This window comes from Hyla sarda, unplaced genomic scaffold, assembly GCF_029499605.1.
Source record: "Hyla sarda isolate aHylSar1 unplaced genomic scaffold, aHylSar1.hap1 scaffold_2514, whole genome shotgun sequence".
NCBI classification, from domain to species: Eukaryota; Metazoa; Chordata; class Amphibia; order Anura; family Hylidae; genus Hyla; species Hyla sarda.
This window is the reverse complement of record NW_026609203.1, coordinates 2,087-17,012: the sequence shown is the minus strand read 5'-3', so window position 1 is coordinate 17,012 and position 14,926 is coordinate 2,087. Positions and strand designations below refer to the sequence as shown.

The following is a 14,926-nucleotide window of genomic DNA, read 5'->3' as shown; positions in this document are numbered from 1 at the left end:
CGTGGCGAGTGGGCTTGTAATTTTTGATCAAAATGTATAATAACAACCTGTTAGTGTTTGAATTTATGAGAAGCAGGTAGATCAAAATACAAATGGTGGATGTGTGGCTGTGTTTCTTTTTCTCTATTTTTGTTTTAGACTATAACCTCTGATGAGTGACAAATCCCAGAGGAAAGAGACTGGAAATTTCCCTTAGGGTAAGAGTAGATCATAACGTTGGTCAAAGAAGTTATCGCCCTGGGCAGAGGCGGAGCTTGTAGTTTCTGGGCCCTGATGCAAAATCTGCAACAGGGCCCCATATGCCAGTTAAAATTACTGGTCTGTTATGGGGCAGATGTGTTTTGGGGCCCCCTTAGGAATCAGGGTACCAATGCGACTGCTACCTTTATAGCTACAGCCCTGGGGCCCCCACCATTTAGAGTTCTCCACCAACCCACCTTATACTGTCTTAGTGTGTACCCCATGTCATCATCATTTCAGCTGGAGGATTATTTGGTCTCCGTTATTTGTACTATTTTGTGTGGGGCCTGTTATTGAACGACATCATATAGACGTTCTATGGTCATATTGGGTGGTTACTGTTATTGAATGGTGTCATGTAGGCATCACATGGTAATAATGAGTGGGTACTTGTATGGTGTCGGGAAAGCATCATATGGTCATATTGGGTGGGTACTATTATTGTATGGTGTCATGTAGGCATTGTATGGCCATATTGCATGACTGATGTAATTGTTTTATGTAGCCATCATATAGCCATATTGTGTGGGTACTGTAATTGCATGTAGGCATCTTGTTGCCAAAATGTGTGGATACTGTTATTGTATGGCAACATGTAGGCATCATATAGCCAAGTAATGTAGGCACCATTACCATAAGGAGTCATATAGCTATATTGTGTGGGTACTGTTACTGCATGGCATCATGTACGCAACATATAGCCATAGTGTATGGCACTGTTGTTGTATGCCGTCATATAGGCATCATATTGTGTGGGTTCTGTTGCTGTTTGGCATCATGTAAGCATTATATGGCCTTATTGTTTGGGCACTAATACTGTATGAGGTCATGTAGACATCATATGACCATATTGCTGTCTGGCATCATGTAGGCATCATATCGCCATATTATTTGGGTACTGTTACTATATGGCATCATGTAGGCATCATATAGCCATATTGTGTGGTTCTGTTGCTGTTTGGCATCATGTAGGCATCATATAGCCATATTGTGTGGGTACTGTTATTGCATGGCATCATATAGGCATCATATAGCCATATTGTGTGGGTCTTGCTGCTCTATGACATTTTGTAGGCATCATATAGCCATATTGTGTGGGTTTTGTTGCTCTATGACATTTTGTAGGCATCATAAGGCCATATTGTTTGGGTACTGTTACTGTATGACATCGAGTAGGCATCAAAAGTCCTTTATGTGTGGGTATTGTTATTTTATGACTTTATTGTGTATGTGTTACATGGCTTTGTTGTGTAGACACTAATACTGTGTGGTGTTGACTATAGGTACTGCTACCGCTTGGCATGTTGGCATTGTATGACACTATAAAAGGTGGGCACTGTGTTTGTTTTACTCAACACTAAAAGAAAGAATTATAATAAGGCACAATTACAGGATTTGTTAAAAACTACAACAGTTCTATTCATGTATGTACAACCCAAAAATGGAGGGGAGTGGGGGAGGGGGACATATTTTGTTAAGCAGCAGAAGTATAAAATAAAGGGCAACTTTATAGTACTAATAGTAGTGAAAATGGTACCCAGCACTCACCAATCTTGCAAAAGTGAAGGTTTATTAATCCATAGAATAGTACAGGGATGCATTTCGGCAAAGGTGCCGTAAGGCACCTTTGTCGAAACGCATCCCTGTACTGTGATATGGATTAATAAACTTTTACTTTTTGCAAGATTGGTGAGTGCTGGGTACCATTTTTACTACTATAGATCCAAATATGACAACTTATTATTTTATAATCCATATGATGTGCACAAAAGGGGACGGAACTCCGTTGGAGCTCTTGAGTCTGATGGTCGCATTTCCCAGCTGATCCGCGTGGTCATGTGACCAAGCGGATCAGCCACGAAATTGGACCGTCAGACTCACAAGCTCCGTTAAGCTCCGGTATCTTTCTGTTCCTCCCCGCTTTGTGCACATCATGTGGCCTATAAAATGAAGGGTTATCATACTTGCTTCTGACCGGAGTGAGTGCCGTACTTTCAATTCTCTTTGCTACCGTATTAAATGCTTAAAGGGGTACTCCGGTGGAAAACTTTTTTTTTTTTTTTTAATCAACTGGTGTCAGAAAGTTAAACAGATTTCTAAATTACTTCTATAAAAAAATCTTAATCCTTTCAGTACTTATTAGCGTCTGAATAGTACAGAGGAAATTCTTTTCTTTTTGGAACACAGAGCTCTCTGCTGACATTACAAGCACAGTGCTCTCTGCTGACATCTCTGTCCATTTTAAGAACTGTCCAGAGTAGGAGAAAATCCCCATAGCAAACATATGCTGCTCTGGACAGTTCCTAAAATGGACAGAGATGTCAGCAGAGAGCACTGTGGTCATGATGTCAGCAGAGAGCACAGTGTTCCAAAAAGAAAATAATTTCCTCTGTAGTATTCAGCAGCTAATAAGGACTGGAAGATTTTTTTTTTAATAGAAGTCATTTACAAATCTGTTTGACTTTCTGGCACCAGTTGATTAAAAAAAAAAGTTTTCCACCGGAGTACCCCTTTAACTTCCGTCCAAGTAAGAGCACCACCCAGACAAAGCACATCCACATCTCTCTCCAGCCCATCACTACACAAGTCAGGGCTCATTCACATTAACGTCAGTCCCCGTTAAAGGATATCTGCAGCGAAAACAACTTAGAAGTGTCTGACTGCGGTAGGGCCAACCGCTGGGACCTCCGCGATCTTCCAAACGGGGCCCCCGCATTGCCGTGCTGTGCGGTGGCAAATGCGCCTAGCGTCGACCTCAGTGAGGACGACGGTACATCCCCTTCCCATAAAGCTCTATGGGAGAGGTGGGGAGGCACGAACGCTGCATCCCCGCCTCTCCCATAGAGAAACATGGAGGGGGCATGCCTCCTGCACGGGAGAGCTGCGTCAAAACCATGGCCCCGTGCAGGAGATCGCGGGGGGGGTCCAGCGTTGGGATAAGTTGTTTTCGCTGCATGTTTCCTTTAATTCGTGTCCGTTCTCAAATCCATTCAAGCCTTTTGCAGACGGCTTGCAAACAGCTGTAAATAGATTCCACTGATGTCAATGGTATTTTTTTTTTTACAGTCCTTTGTCACCAGTTTGCATTCGTTTGGTTCCTATTGCGTTATTTTTACCGGAGGAAAGACTTTACATTTTTCTTTCTCCATTACAAATAACGGTTTGGAAACGGATATATGAAATTTAACATTGAAGTCTATGGCAAACGGATGAGCCTGTAAGGTCATCCATTTGCATTCATTTTTTTTCCAATCCGTTTTTGATCCGATATTACTTCTGAGCATGCTGGGAAGAGATGTGAGCAACCAGGAAGTACCCGGACAAAAATAAAAATGTACAGTAAAGGATACAAACGGATTAAAAACTGATGCAACAGGATGCCGCTTAATGGTATCACTTTGAATCACATTGCATCAGTTTGTTAGTACCGTATTTTTCGCCGTATAAGACGCACTTTTTCTTCCCTAAAACTGGGGGGGAAAAGTCGGTGCGTCTTATACGGCGAATACACCCCTATCGCGGCGGTCCCTGCGGCCATCAACGGCCGGGACCCACGGCTAATACAGGACATCACTGATCGCGGTGATGCCCTGTATTAACCCTTCAGACGCGGCGATCAAAGCTGACCGCCGCGTCTGAAGGGAAAGTGACACTAACCCGGCTGTTCAGTCGGGCTGTTCGGGACCGCCGCAATTTCACCGCGGCGGTCCCGAACAGCCCGACTGAATAGCCGGGTTAGTGCTTACAGGACACCGGGAGGGACCTTACCTGCCTCCTCGCTGTCTTCTCCGTTCAGGGATCCCCTGTATGGCCGGCGCTCTCCTTCCTCGTCATCACGTCGTCGCGTACGTGCGTCGGCGTGCGTAACGACGTGATGGCGGCGACGGAGAGCGAGGATACCCGGCCGGCAGCAGAGACGTTCCGGAGCGATGGGGACACGGCGACAGCGATGGAGCGACATCCAGGGCAGCGGTGACAGGTCCGGAGCGGCGGGGACAAGTGAGTATTACCTCCTATGCAGTGGTCTTCAATCTGCAGACCTCCAGATGTTGCAAAACTACAACTCCCAGCATGCCCGGAGAGCCAACGGCTGTCCGGGCATGCTGGGAGTTGTAGTTTTGCAACATCTGGAGGTCTGCAGGTTGAAGACCACTATTGGGTTAAAAATCTTAATTTTTTTAGATTTTGCCCCTAAAAATTGGGTGCGTCTTATACGCCGGTGCGTCCTATAGGACGAAAAATACGGTATGTTCCGTTTAGCAGCAATGAAAGGAGAATAGCGGGGACAGGAGAGAACGGGTGTGTGAACCTATACTTACTGTTACTGCAGTGCAGCGCCGAGGCAGCAACTACTCATCCCTTATTAAACAACATAACACACATACTATTATATATATATATATATATATATATATATATGTAGAAGAGAGAGTGTGAGACAGCACCGGGGGTCGACCTCTGAACACGTGAATACCCAGGTAGCCAACCCAGGATCAATGTAGTCAAAGTCCGAAATCACAGCACCAGCCAGGTCAAGGATCTTGAGAAACTGGATTATTTTATTGTCCCCATATCAAATGCAACGTTTATAGCCTTCATCAAGCATTCAAGTGATTTCAGGACTTTGACTATATAGTCAAAGTATTCGGCCCCCTTGAACTTTTTGGCCTTTTTCCCCATTTCAGGCCTCAAACATAAAGATAGAAAACTGTAATTTTTTGTGATGAATCAACAACAAGTGGGACACAATCATGAAGTGGAACAAAATTTATTGGATATTTCAAACTTTTTTAACAAATAAAAAACTGAAAAATTGGGCGTGCAAAATTATTCAGCCCCCTTAAATTAATACTTTGTAGCACCACCTTTTGCTGCGATTACAGCTGTAAGTCGCTTGGGGTAGGTCTCTATCAGTTTTGCACATCGAGAGACTGAAATTTTTGCCCATTCCTCCTTGCAAAGCAGCTGGAGCTCAGTGAGGTTGGATGGAGAGCGTTTGTGAACAGCTGGAGCTCAGTGAGGTTGGATGGGGAGCGTTTGTGAACAGCTGGAGCTCAGTGAGGTTGGATGGAGAGCGTTTGTGAACAGCTGGAGCTCAGTGAGGTTGGATGGGGAGCGTTTGTGAACAGCTGGAGCTCAGTGAGGTTGGATGGGGAGCGTTTGTGAACAGCTGGAGCTCAGTGAGGTTGGATGGAGAGCGTTTGTGAACAGCTGGAGCTCAGTGAGGTTGGATGGGGAGCGTTTGTGAACAGCTGGAGCTCAGTGAGGTTGGATGGAGAGCGTTTGTGAACAGCTGGAGCTCAGTGAGGTTGGATGGAGAGCGTTTGTGAACAGCTGGAGCTCAGTGAGGTTGGATGGAGAGCGTTTGTGAACAGCTGGAGCTCAGTGAGGTTGGATGGGAGCATTTGTGAACAGCTGGAGGTCAGTGAGGTTGGATGGAGAGCGTTTGTGAACAGCTGGAGCTCAGTGAGGTTGGATGAGAGCGTTTGTGAACAGCTGGAAGTCAGTGAGGTTGGATGGAGAACGTTTGTGAACAGCTGGAGCTCAGTGAGATTGGATGGAGAGCGTTTGTGAACAGCTGGAGCTCAGTGAGGTTGGAAGGAGAGCGTTTGTGAACAGCTGGAGCTCAGTGAGGTTGGATGGAGAGCGTTTGTGAACAGCTGGAGCTCAGTGAGGTTGGATGGAGAGCGTTTGTGAACAGCTGGAGCTCAGTGAGGTTGGATGGAGAGCGTTTGTGAACAGCTGGAGCTCAGTGAGGTTGAATGGAGAGCGTTTGTGAACAGCTGGAGCTCAGTGAGGTTGGATGGGGAGCGTTTGTGAACAGCTGGAGCTCAGTGAGGTTGGATAGAGAGCGTTTGTGAACAGCTGGAGCTCAGTGAGGTTGGATGGAGAGCGTTTGTGAACAGCTGGAGCTCAGTGAGGTTGGATAGAGAACGTTTGTGAACAGCTGGAGCTCAGTGAGGTTGGATGGAGAGCGTTTGTGAACAGCTGGAGCTCAGTGAGGTTGGATGGAGAGCGTTTGTGAACAGCTGGAGCTCAGTGAGGTTGGATGGAGAGCGTTTGTGAACAGCTGGAGCTCAGTGAGGTCGGATGGAGAGCGTTTGTGAACAGCTGGAGCTCAGTGAGGTCGGATGGAGAGCATTTGTGAACAGCTGGAGCTCAGTGAGGTTGGATGGAGAGCGTTTGTGAACAGCTGGAGCTCAGTGAGGTTGGAAGGAGAGCGTTTGTGAACAGCTGGAGCTCAGTGAGGTTGGATGGAGAGCGTTTGTGAACAGCTGGAGCTCAGTGAGGTTGGATGGAGAGCGTTTGTGAACAGCTGGAGCTCAGTGAGGTTGGATGGAGAGCGTTTGTGAACAGCTGGAGCTCAGTAGGTTGGATGGAGAGCGTTTGTGAACAGCAGTTTTCAGTTCTTTCCACAGATTCTCGATTGGATTCGGGTCTGGACTTTGACTTGGCCATTCTAACACCTGGATATGTTTATTTGTGAACCATTCCATTGTAGATTTTGCTTTATGTTTTGGATCATTGTCTTGTTGGAAGACAAATCTCCATCCCAGTCTCAGGTCTTTTGCAGACTCCATCAGGTTTTCTTCCAGAATGGTCCTGTATTTGGCTCCATCCATCTTCCCATCAATTTTAACCATCTTCCCTGTCCCTGCTGAAGAAAAGCCCAAACCATGATGCTGCCACCACCATGTTTGACAGTGGGGATGGTGTGTTCAGGGTAATGAGCTGTGTTGCTTTTATGCATAACATACCGTTTTGCATTGTTGCCAAAAAGTTGGATTTTGGTTTCATCTGACCAGAGCACCTTCTTCCACATGTTTGGTGTCTCCCAGGTGGCTTGTGGCAAACTTTAAACTACACTTTTTCTGGATATCTTTAAGAAATGGATTTCTTCTTGCCACTCTTCCATAAAGGCCAGATTTAAGCAGTATAAGACTGATTGTTGTCCTATGGACAGAGTCTCCCACCTCAGCTGTAGATCTCTGCAGTTCATCCAGAGTGATCATGGGCCTCTTGGCTGCATCTCTGATCAGTCTTCTCCTTGTATGAGCTGAAAGTTTAGAGGGACGGCCGGGTCTTCGTAGATTTGCAGTGGTCTGATGCTCCTTCCATTTCAATATTATCACTTGCACAGTGCTCCTTGGGATGTTTAAAGCTTGGGAAATCTTTTTGTATCCAAATCCGGCTTTAAACTTCTCCACAACAGTATCTCAGACCTGCCTGGTGTGTTCCTTGTTCTTCATGATGCTCTCTGCGCTTTAAACGGACCTCTGAGACTATCACAGTGCAGGTGCATTTATATGGAGACTTGATTACACACAGGTGGATTCTATTTATCATCATTAGTCATTTAGGTCAACATTGGATCATTCAGAGATCCTCACTGAACTTCTGGAGAGAGTTTGCTGCACTGAAAGTAAAGGGGCTGAATAATTTTGCATGCCCAATTTTTCAGTTTTTTATTTGTTAACAAAAGTTTGAAATATCCAATAAATTTTGTTCCACTTCATGATTGTGTCCCACTTGTTGTTGATTCTTCACAAAAAATTACAGTTTTATATCTTTATGTTTGAAGCCTGAAATTTGGCAAAAGGTCGAAAAGTTCAAGGGGGCCGAATACTTTCACTAAGCACTGTATATATACATATGTGTATATATATATATATATATACATACACATACACACAAATATATATATATATATATATATATATATATATATATATATATATATAAAATCATTAAGCCATTGCAGGAGCCAATTAGAAACTGCTGTATTTTGTATGTTCTTGTCCGACTTGTATTACCAATTATCAATACAAATAACCAGTAATTATTATATTATGTTTAAGTTAATTACTATTATTATTATAATTATTATTAAGAGACTGCATTGCTGTTCCTTAATGAGATACAAAATAAAAAATGTGCTGTGTGATATTGCAGATGTTGATATACATTGTGGATCCCAAGAACCAGGGATCGACCGATATAGATTTTTTAGGGCCGATACCGATAAGCTGTGGACTCCCTCCCCTTTTATAATCCACCACCCAACTGTATACTAAACCCCAACCCTAGGTGAAAACCAAACAATATATACACTGCTCAAAAAAATAAAGGGAACACTAAGATAACACATCCTAGATCTGAATGAATGAACTAATCATATGAAATAGTTTTGTCTTTACATAGTTGAATGTGCTGACAACAAAATCAATGGAAATCAAATTTATCAACCCATGGAGGTCTGGATATGGAGTCACACTCAAAATCAAAATGGAAAACCGCACTACAGGCTGATCCAACTTTGATGTAATGTCCTTAAAACAATGAGGCTCAGTAGTGTGTGTGGCCTCCACGTGCCCGTATGACCTCCCTACAATGCCTGGACATGCTCCTGATGAGGTGGCGGATGGTCTCCTGAGGGATGTCCTCCCAGACCTTGACTAAAAGCATCCGCCAACTCCTGGACAGTCTGTGGTGGATGGAGTGAGAAATGATGTCCCAGATGTGCTCAATCGGACTCAGGTCTGGGGAACGGGCAGGCCATTTCATAGCATCAATGCCTTCCTCCTGCAGGAACTGCTGACACACTCCAGCTACATGAGGTCTAGCATTGTCTTGCATTAGGAGGAACCCAGGGCCAACCGCACCAGCATATGGTCTCACAAGGGGTCTGAGGATCTCATCTCGGTACCTAAAGGCAGTCAGGCTACCTCTGGCAAGCACATGGAGGGCTTTGCAGCACCCCCCAAAGAAATGCCACCCCACACCATTACTGACCCACCGCCAAACCGGTCATGCTGGAAGATGTTGCAGGCAGCAGAACGTTTTCCACAGCATCTCCAGACTCTGTTACATCTGTCACATGCTCAGTGTGAACCTGCTTTCATCTGTGAAGAACACAGGGCACCAGTGGCAAATTTGCCAATCTTGGTTTTCTCTGGCAAATGCCAAATGTCCTGCAGGGTGTTGGGCTGTAAGCACAACCCCCACTTGTGGACGTCGGGCCCTCATACCACCCTCATGGAGTCTGTTTCTGACTGTTTGAGGGGACACATGCACATTTGTGGCCTGCTGGAGGTCATTTTGCAGGGCTCTGGCAGTGCTTCTCCTGCTCCTCCTTGCACAAAGGCAGAGGTAGCGGTCCTGCTGCTGGGTTGTTGCCCTTCTACGGCCTCCTCCACGTCTCCTGATGTACTGGCCTGTCTCCTGGTAGGGCCTCCATGCTCTGGACACTACGCTGGCAGACACAGCGAACCTTCTTGCCACAGCTCGCATTGATGTGCCATCCTGGATGAGCTGCACTACCTGAGCCACTTGTGTGGGTTGTAGACTCCGTCTCAAGCTACCACTAGAGTGAATGCACCGCCAGCATTCAAAAGTGACCAAAACATCAGCCAGGAAGCATAGGAACTGAGAAGTGGTCTGTGGTCACCACCAGCAGGACCACTCCTTTATTGGGGGTGTCTTGCTAATTGCCTATAATTTCCACCTGTTGTCTGTTCCATTTGCACAACATCATGTGAAATTGATTGTCAATCAGTGTTCTTCCTGAGTGGACAGTGTGATTTCACAGAAGTGTCATTGACTTGGAGTTACGTTGTGTTGTTTAAGTGTTCCCTGTATATTTTTGAGCAGTGTATATAAAATATTCACATAGGGGGAGATCAAAACCTGTGAAGACGACAGGTTGAACAGTAGCCCACAGCAACCAAACAGTTTTTTTTTTCCAGAGGCCCTATTAATCCCTTCCTGCTACAGGACATATGCATACGTTGCAGCACCTGACACGTTTGCATGCTGGGACGTATGCACACTGGGCCCAGCTGTCAATCACAGCCGGGGTCCTGGCAGCATTAGCCCCATAGATGCCGTGATCAATCCTGATCACGGCATCTATGGTGTTGACAGGGGGAGGGTGCTCTCCCTGTTCACCAACGGCGGCACCACAATACGATCGCGGGTCGCCGTTGGTTGCTATGGAAGCAGGAGGCCAAATCATGGCCTCCTGTATGCCTGCTACAGAAGCCTGTGAGATACAGCCAGGGGCTGTAGTGTGTGCAGCTCATCAGGTTATACTACTGTGCTGCAGTACAAATGTACTACAGCATAGTATAATTTGTAAAAAGTGAGAAATAAAATAATAATAGGTTCTCCAATAAAAGGATGAAGTGTAAAAAAAAAAAAAAAATGCCCCTTTCCCAATAAAAGCCCTGTATTATCATAAAAAAACACAAAGCATATACATGCTTAGTATTGCCATGTCCATAATGACGTTTACTATAAATCTATAATGTAAATTATCCCGCACGGTGAACGTCGTAAAAAAAGAACAACAAAAAAGCGCACTATTCGCCAATTTTGGTACAAATAGCGAATAAAAAAGATCAAAAGGTAGCATTTATTGCAAAAATAATACGAATAAAAAAGTACAGCTTGTCCCACAAAAAATAAGCCCTCAATCAATAGTGTTGGATGAAAAATAAAAAAGTTACGACTGTCGGAAAATAATAACACAAAAAAGGGAAAAAAATATTTTGCTTAGAAAAGGAAAAAGAGAATAAAAAGTTATATAAAATGGGTATTGTCGTAATCGTACCAACCCACAGAATAAATATAACATCACTTTTACCGCACAGTGAACACCATGAAAAAATAATAAAGAGACGTGTGTCAAAGTAAAAAAATAAATAAAGAGCCTGGTCATTAAGGTAAAAAATGGGTCCGTCCTTAAGGGGTTCAAAATTAAAGCAGTAATCTGATTGGTTACTATGGGCAACTGGTTAACTTTTTCTCTAGATAGGTTTAATATACACAAAACAAAGTACATATAACACATTATACAAACCAAACAATAGAGAAGCTATTTAGCCATATACAGAACCCTTTAGCTGCAAGCCCTATATTTCCATATATTTTCTCTAAGAGCCGAGGAACGTGCTCTCGAATCACCCAAAGTGCAAGAAAAAGTGCAAACGTGTTACACTAAAAAAGTGCACAAAGGATGCGGTCTATCGCAAGCCCTTCTCCGATAGGAGAGAGGCCCCCCAACAAACCTTACCCTTCGCCTCCGGACCAAAAGGCACCTGCAAGGTTCTAGGTTCGATGTCCCTTTTTGCCGAAGCTACTAGGGGACACAAATGCTCCCGGCATCCCCCTTGGCGTTAGCCAAGGTATCTGCCCGCAGAGCCGATAACGGTCAGTACCCTGCTACCTGCCCATGCAGGAGTACCCGGGGTTTTTGCAGGGAGGTGCAGAACCTAATGGCCCCACACACCTCCCCTATACCGCTAAGAGGGACACCCAGAAGGGCTACCGCATCCTAACAATCCTGTGAACACATATCACGCAAAAGGTGACACAGTGAGACAAAAAAAAAAGTGAATGTGTACAGGCATACTGACCGGACATCCGACCGGATCTATAACAAATTCTCTGATCCTAGCCAGAAGGCCAGGAATCAAGAGGTGAGTGCCACAAGGTGAAGAGATTATGGTGCCCGTGCTTCAACTCCGTGAGCCAATACTCCCAGTGAGTTTCGGCACCTCGGGGTCACCACTCCCCGAGGCACTAAAGTTCCTTGGCTCTAGACCCTCTCAGCCTCATGGCGAGACCTGGAGGAAACAGGTCACATCAGGGCAGCCATCGAGCTGATTCCTCAGAACCAGCCCCGGAACGCCCCGGTACACCTGCATCCTCCATGCAGCACCCATCCCCACCAGTCCAAAACCGGTGCATCCGCTCACCGGCTTAAACTGATAAGAACAGATACTACTGTGGTGCCTTGGTGGGGGTGTAGGGTAGTTGGGGTGTTGCTGTTCTGGATAATAAAGGGTGCTGTTAACCCTTGTCACTCGTGACGCCAGGGTGAGGGTTAAATACTGTAATGTTGCTAGGGGCTATTGCCACCCTTCCCAAGAGCGATAGGTGAGTGCGAAATAAATGGATTGTCCACAACCACTGTTTAACGGAAAACTTGCAGGAACTCTTACTGAAGATTTTCTGAAGCAGGCAATTGCAATAACAGTCCAGATAACAGAGTCTATTTCTAGTTGATCAGCGATTGACAGTTGGTTGGGATCAGATAAGCTCAATTTAGCTTTTAGAAGATTCCGTAACATAGATCCACTGGATTTAGGGGTGCATTTAGGTCCAGTGATCTTGCGGAGAGTAGCGGGGAATTGTTGAAGTATAACCGCTTTTGGCCTAGTAAACGTATTTGAAAGTTGCGGAGGTCCTACCTCGTTCAGTGACAGCAACACAAGAGAGCGAAAAATGGCCGCAGCTCCCTTATATGGGCAGGGGCTGAGCTGTTTTTGATTGGTGCATAACAACTGTCACTCACCGTTACACGGCATTGTGGGTGAACATGTGACACAGGAACCACCTATGGTCCTTCAACATACCATAGAGTTCTGAGTAACGGGTCACATGACCTAAGGTCCTGCGACGCAAAACAAGTGAGTAATGCAATATACATATTTACAATGATAATTGTTATAAATATTAACTTACTTAGGGGTGACTAGGGGCTAACTATGGAAGCGGACCCCGACAGTCCTAGGGACTCTGACTTTGGAGACCCCCCTACCAAGGCACAGTATGAAATACGGTGCTGGGACACCACACTACACTTGATCTTAGCCACAAGGCCGAGAAGCGATCAAAAAGACTAATGTATCAGCATCATCCCACCACCGGGGAAGCCTAGCCTCACCGAGTATGGTCCTAACCCTCTCATCATTTCCCACTGTGTCTGTACTAAACGCTGTGAGGGGAATTAATCATTATTGTCTATGGTAGACGTGTTTTACAGTCAATATTTTTTAGCTGAAGTGAAAGTGCTGAAGTGCATCAAATTTATGGCATGGCGCACATAGGGTCGCCACCTTTCTTGCATAAAAAATACCGGCCATGCCAATTTGCATAAGTAATTATATATGCGTGACATCACAGGATACACATATGTGGGGAAATTTTGTCCTATTCTGACCCCTAAAACTATTCTATTTCTCCTTACCCGGGCCTGTATGAGGCAAATTTTTTGCGCCCCGGTCTGTAGTTTTTAACAGTATCATTTTTGTTTTGATGTGACTTTTTGATTGCTTTTTTTTTTTAAAGCAAATTCGTGACTTGCAGTTAGTTACTAACTACAACTCCCAGCATGCCCTGATACAACCTGTGGCATGCCCTGATACAACCTGTGGCTCAGCAGCTGCCGCAAATGAAAACTACAACTCCCAGCATGTTGGACTATATAGTAGTATATAGTATAGGTCAGTGTTTCCCAACCAGGGGTGCCTCCAGCTGTTGCAAAACTACAACTTCTAGCAGGTTGGACTATAGAGTAGTATATAGTATGGGTCAGTGTTTCCCAACCAGGGGTACCTCCAGCTGTTGCAAAACTACAACTCCCAGCATGTTGGACTATATTGTAGTATATAGTATAGATCAGTGTTTACCAACCAGGGGTGCCTCCAGCTGTTGCAAAACTACAACTCCATGCATGCCCTGGCAGCCGTTGGCTGTCCGGGCATGCTGGGAGTTGTAGTTTTACAACTACTGGAGGTGCTATGGTTGGGAAACACTGGTATAGGTTATAGTGCAACATTCTGGGAGGTGGAGGATTGGTTGGATAAATGCCGGCCACTGCATTGCTGGTATTTTTAATATAAAAACAACGGCAGGGTGGCCAAAATACTGGCTGTGCCGGTAAAATACCGGCCAGGTGGCAACCCTAGGCGCGCAGCATATGATAAATTTGTCTGTGCAATACATAGCTAGAGGAAATTACCTCAGCAGTTACTTTTTCTTTCCTTTGAAAGTGGCCGTATTAAAGGGGTATTCCAGTGGAAAACTTTTTTTTTTTAAATCAATTTAAATCAACTGGTGCCACAAAGTTAAACAGATTTGTAAATTACTTCTATTAAAAAATCTTAATCCTTCCAGTACTTATTAGCTGCTGAATACTACAGAAGAAATTATTCTCTTTTTGGAACACAGAGCTCTCTGCTGACATCTCTGTCCATTTTAGGAACTGTCCAGAGTAACATTTGTTTGCTATGAGAATTTTCTCCTACTCTGGACAGTTCTTAAAATGGACAGAGATGTCAGCAGAGAGCACTGTGCTCGTGACCCCCACGATCAAGCATCTTATCCCAAGGGATAGGGGATAAGATGTCTTAGCACCGGAGTACCCCTTTAAGTGAAAATTGAAGTAGAAAATGCTCTATGCTTACCAGCATGCCTCTACACTCCTCTCAGGGACATCAATGTTCCATAGAGCTCCTGTAGACTGTCCCTCACACACAGTTTCCCATGGAAGCAGTCAAGTCCAAAAACTTTAAGGGGATCTTGAGTCGACAGGACCCTCCTGTGAAGGAATTTAAGGAGACCTTATCACCCCACTAGCAAATTACCTTTATTTGCCTTCGCATCCCCTATTAATGGAAGAAAGGCTGAAACCATCCCTTATAGGAGAATACCCACAGAGGAGCGCCCCCTCTGTCCAGAGATTTGCTATATTGGTCTTCACAAAGAATACAACAGGGTTGACCATACCCATTCCCTTCTTGTCTCCTCATACGGGATACAACCTCTTTCTTCACTAGGTTCAGTCTATTCCCCCATTACATTTGGAAGAAAACACTGTAGACCCGGGTCCAGAGAGGTC

The 14,926-nt window shown here is 44.9% G+C and overlaps 1 protein-coding gene across 1 annotated transcript in view; it reads right to left on the bottom strand.

The window, feature by feature from the left end:
- LOC130323602 (CMP-N-acetylneuraminate-beta-galactosamide-alpha-2,3-sialyltransferase 4-like) overlaps positions 1 to 14,640 on the bottom strand; it is a 32,943-nt gene extending 18,303 nt beyond the window's left edge. Inside the window, exon 1 of the mRNA XM_056553169.1 lies at positions 14,493 to 14,640. Coding sequence (XP_056409144.1) covers positions 14,493 to 14,498 — 6 coding nt within the window. The 5' untranslated portion in view covers positions 14,499 to 14,640. The remainder of the gene's footprint in view (positions 1 to 14,492) is intronic.
- Positions 14,641 to 14,926: the final 286 nt, after the last annotated feature.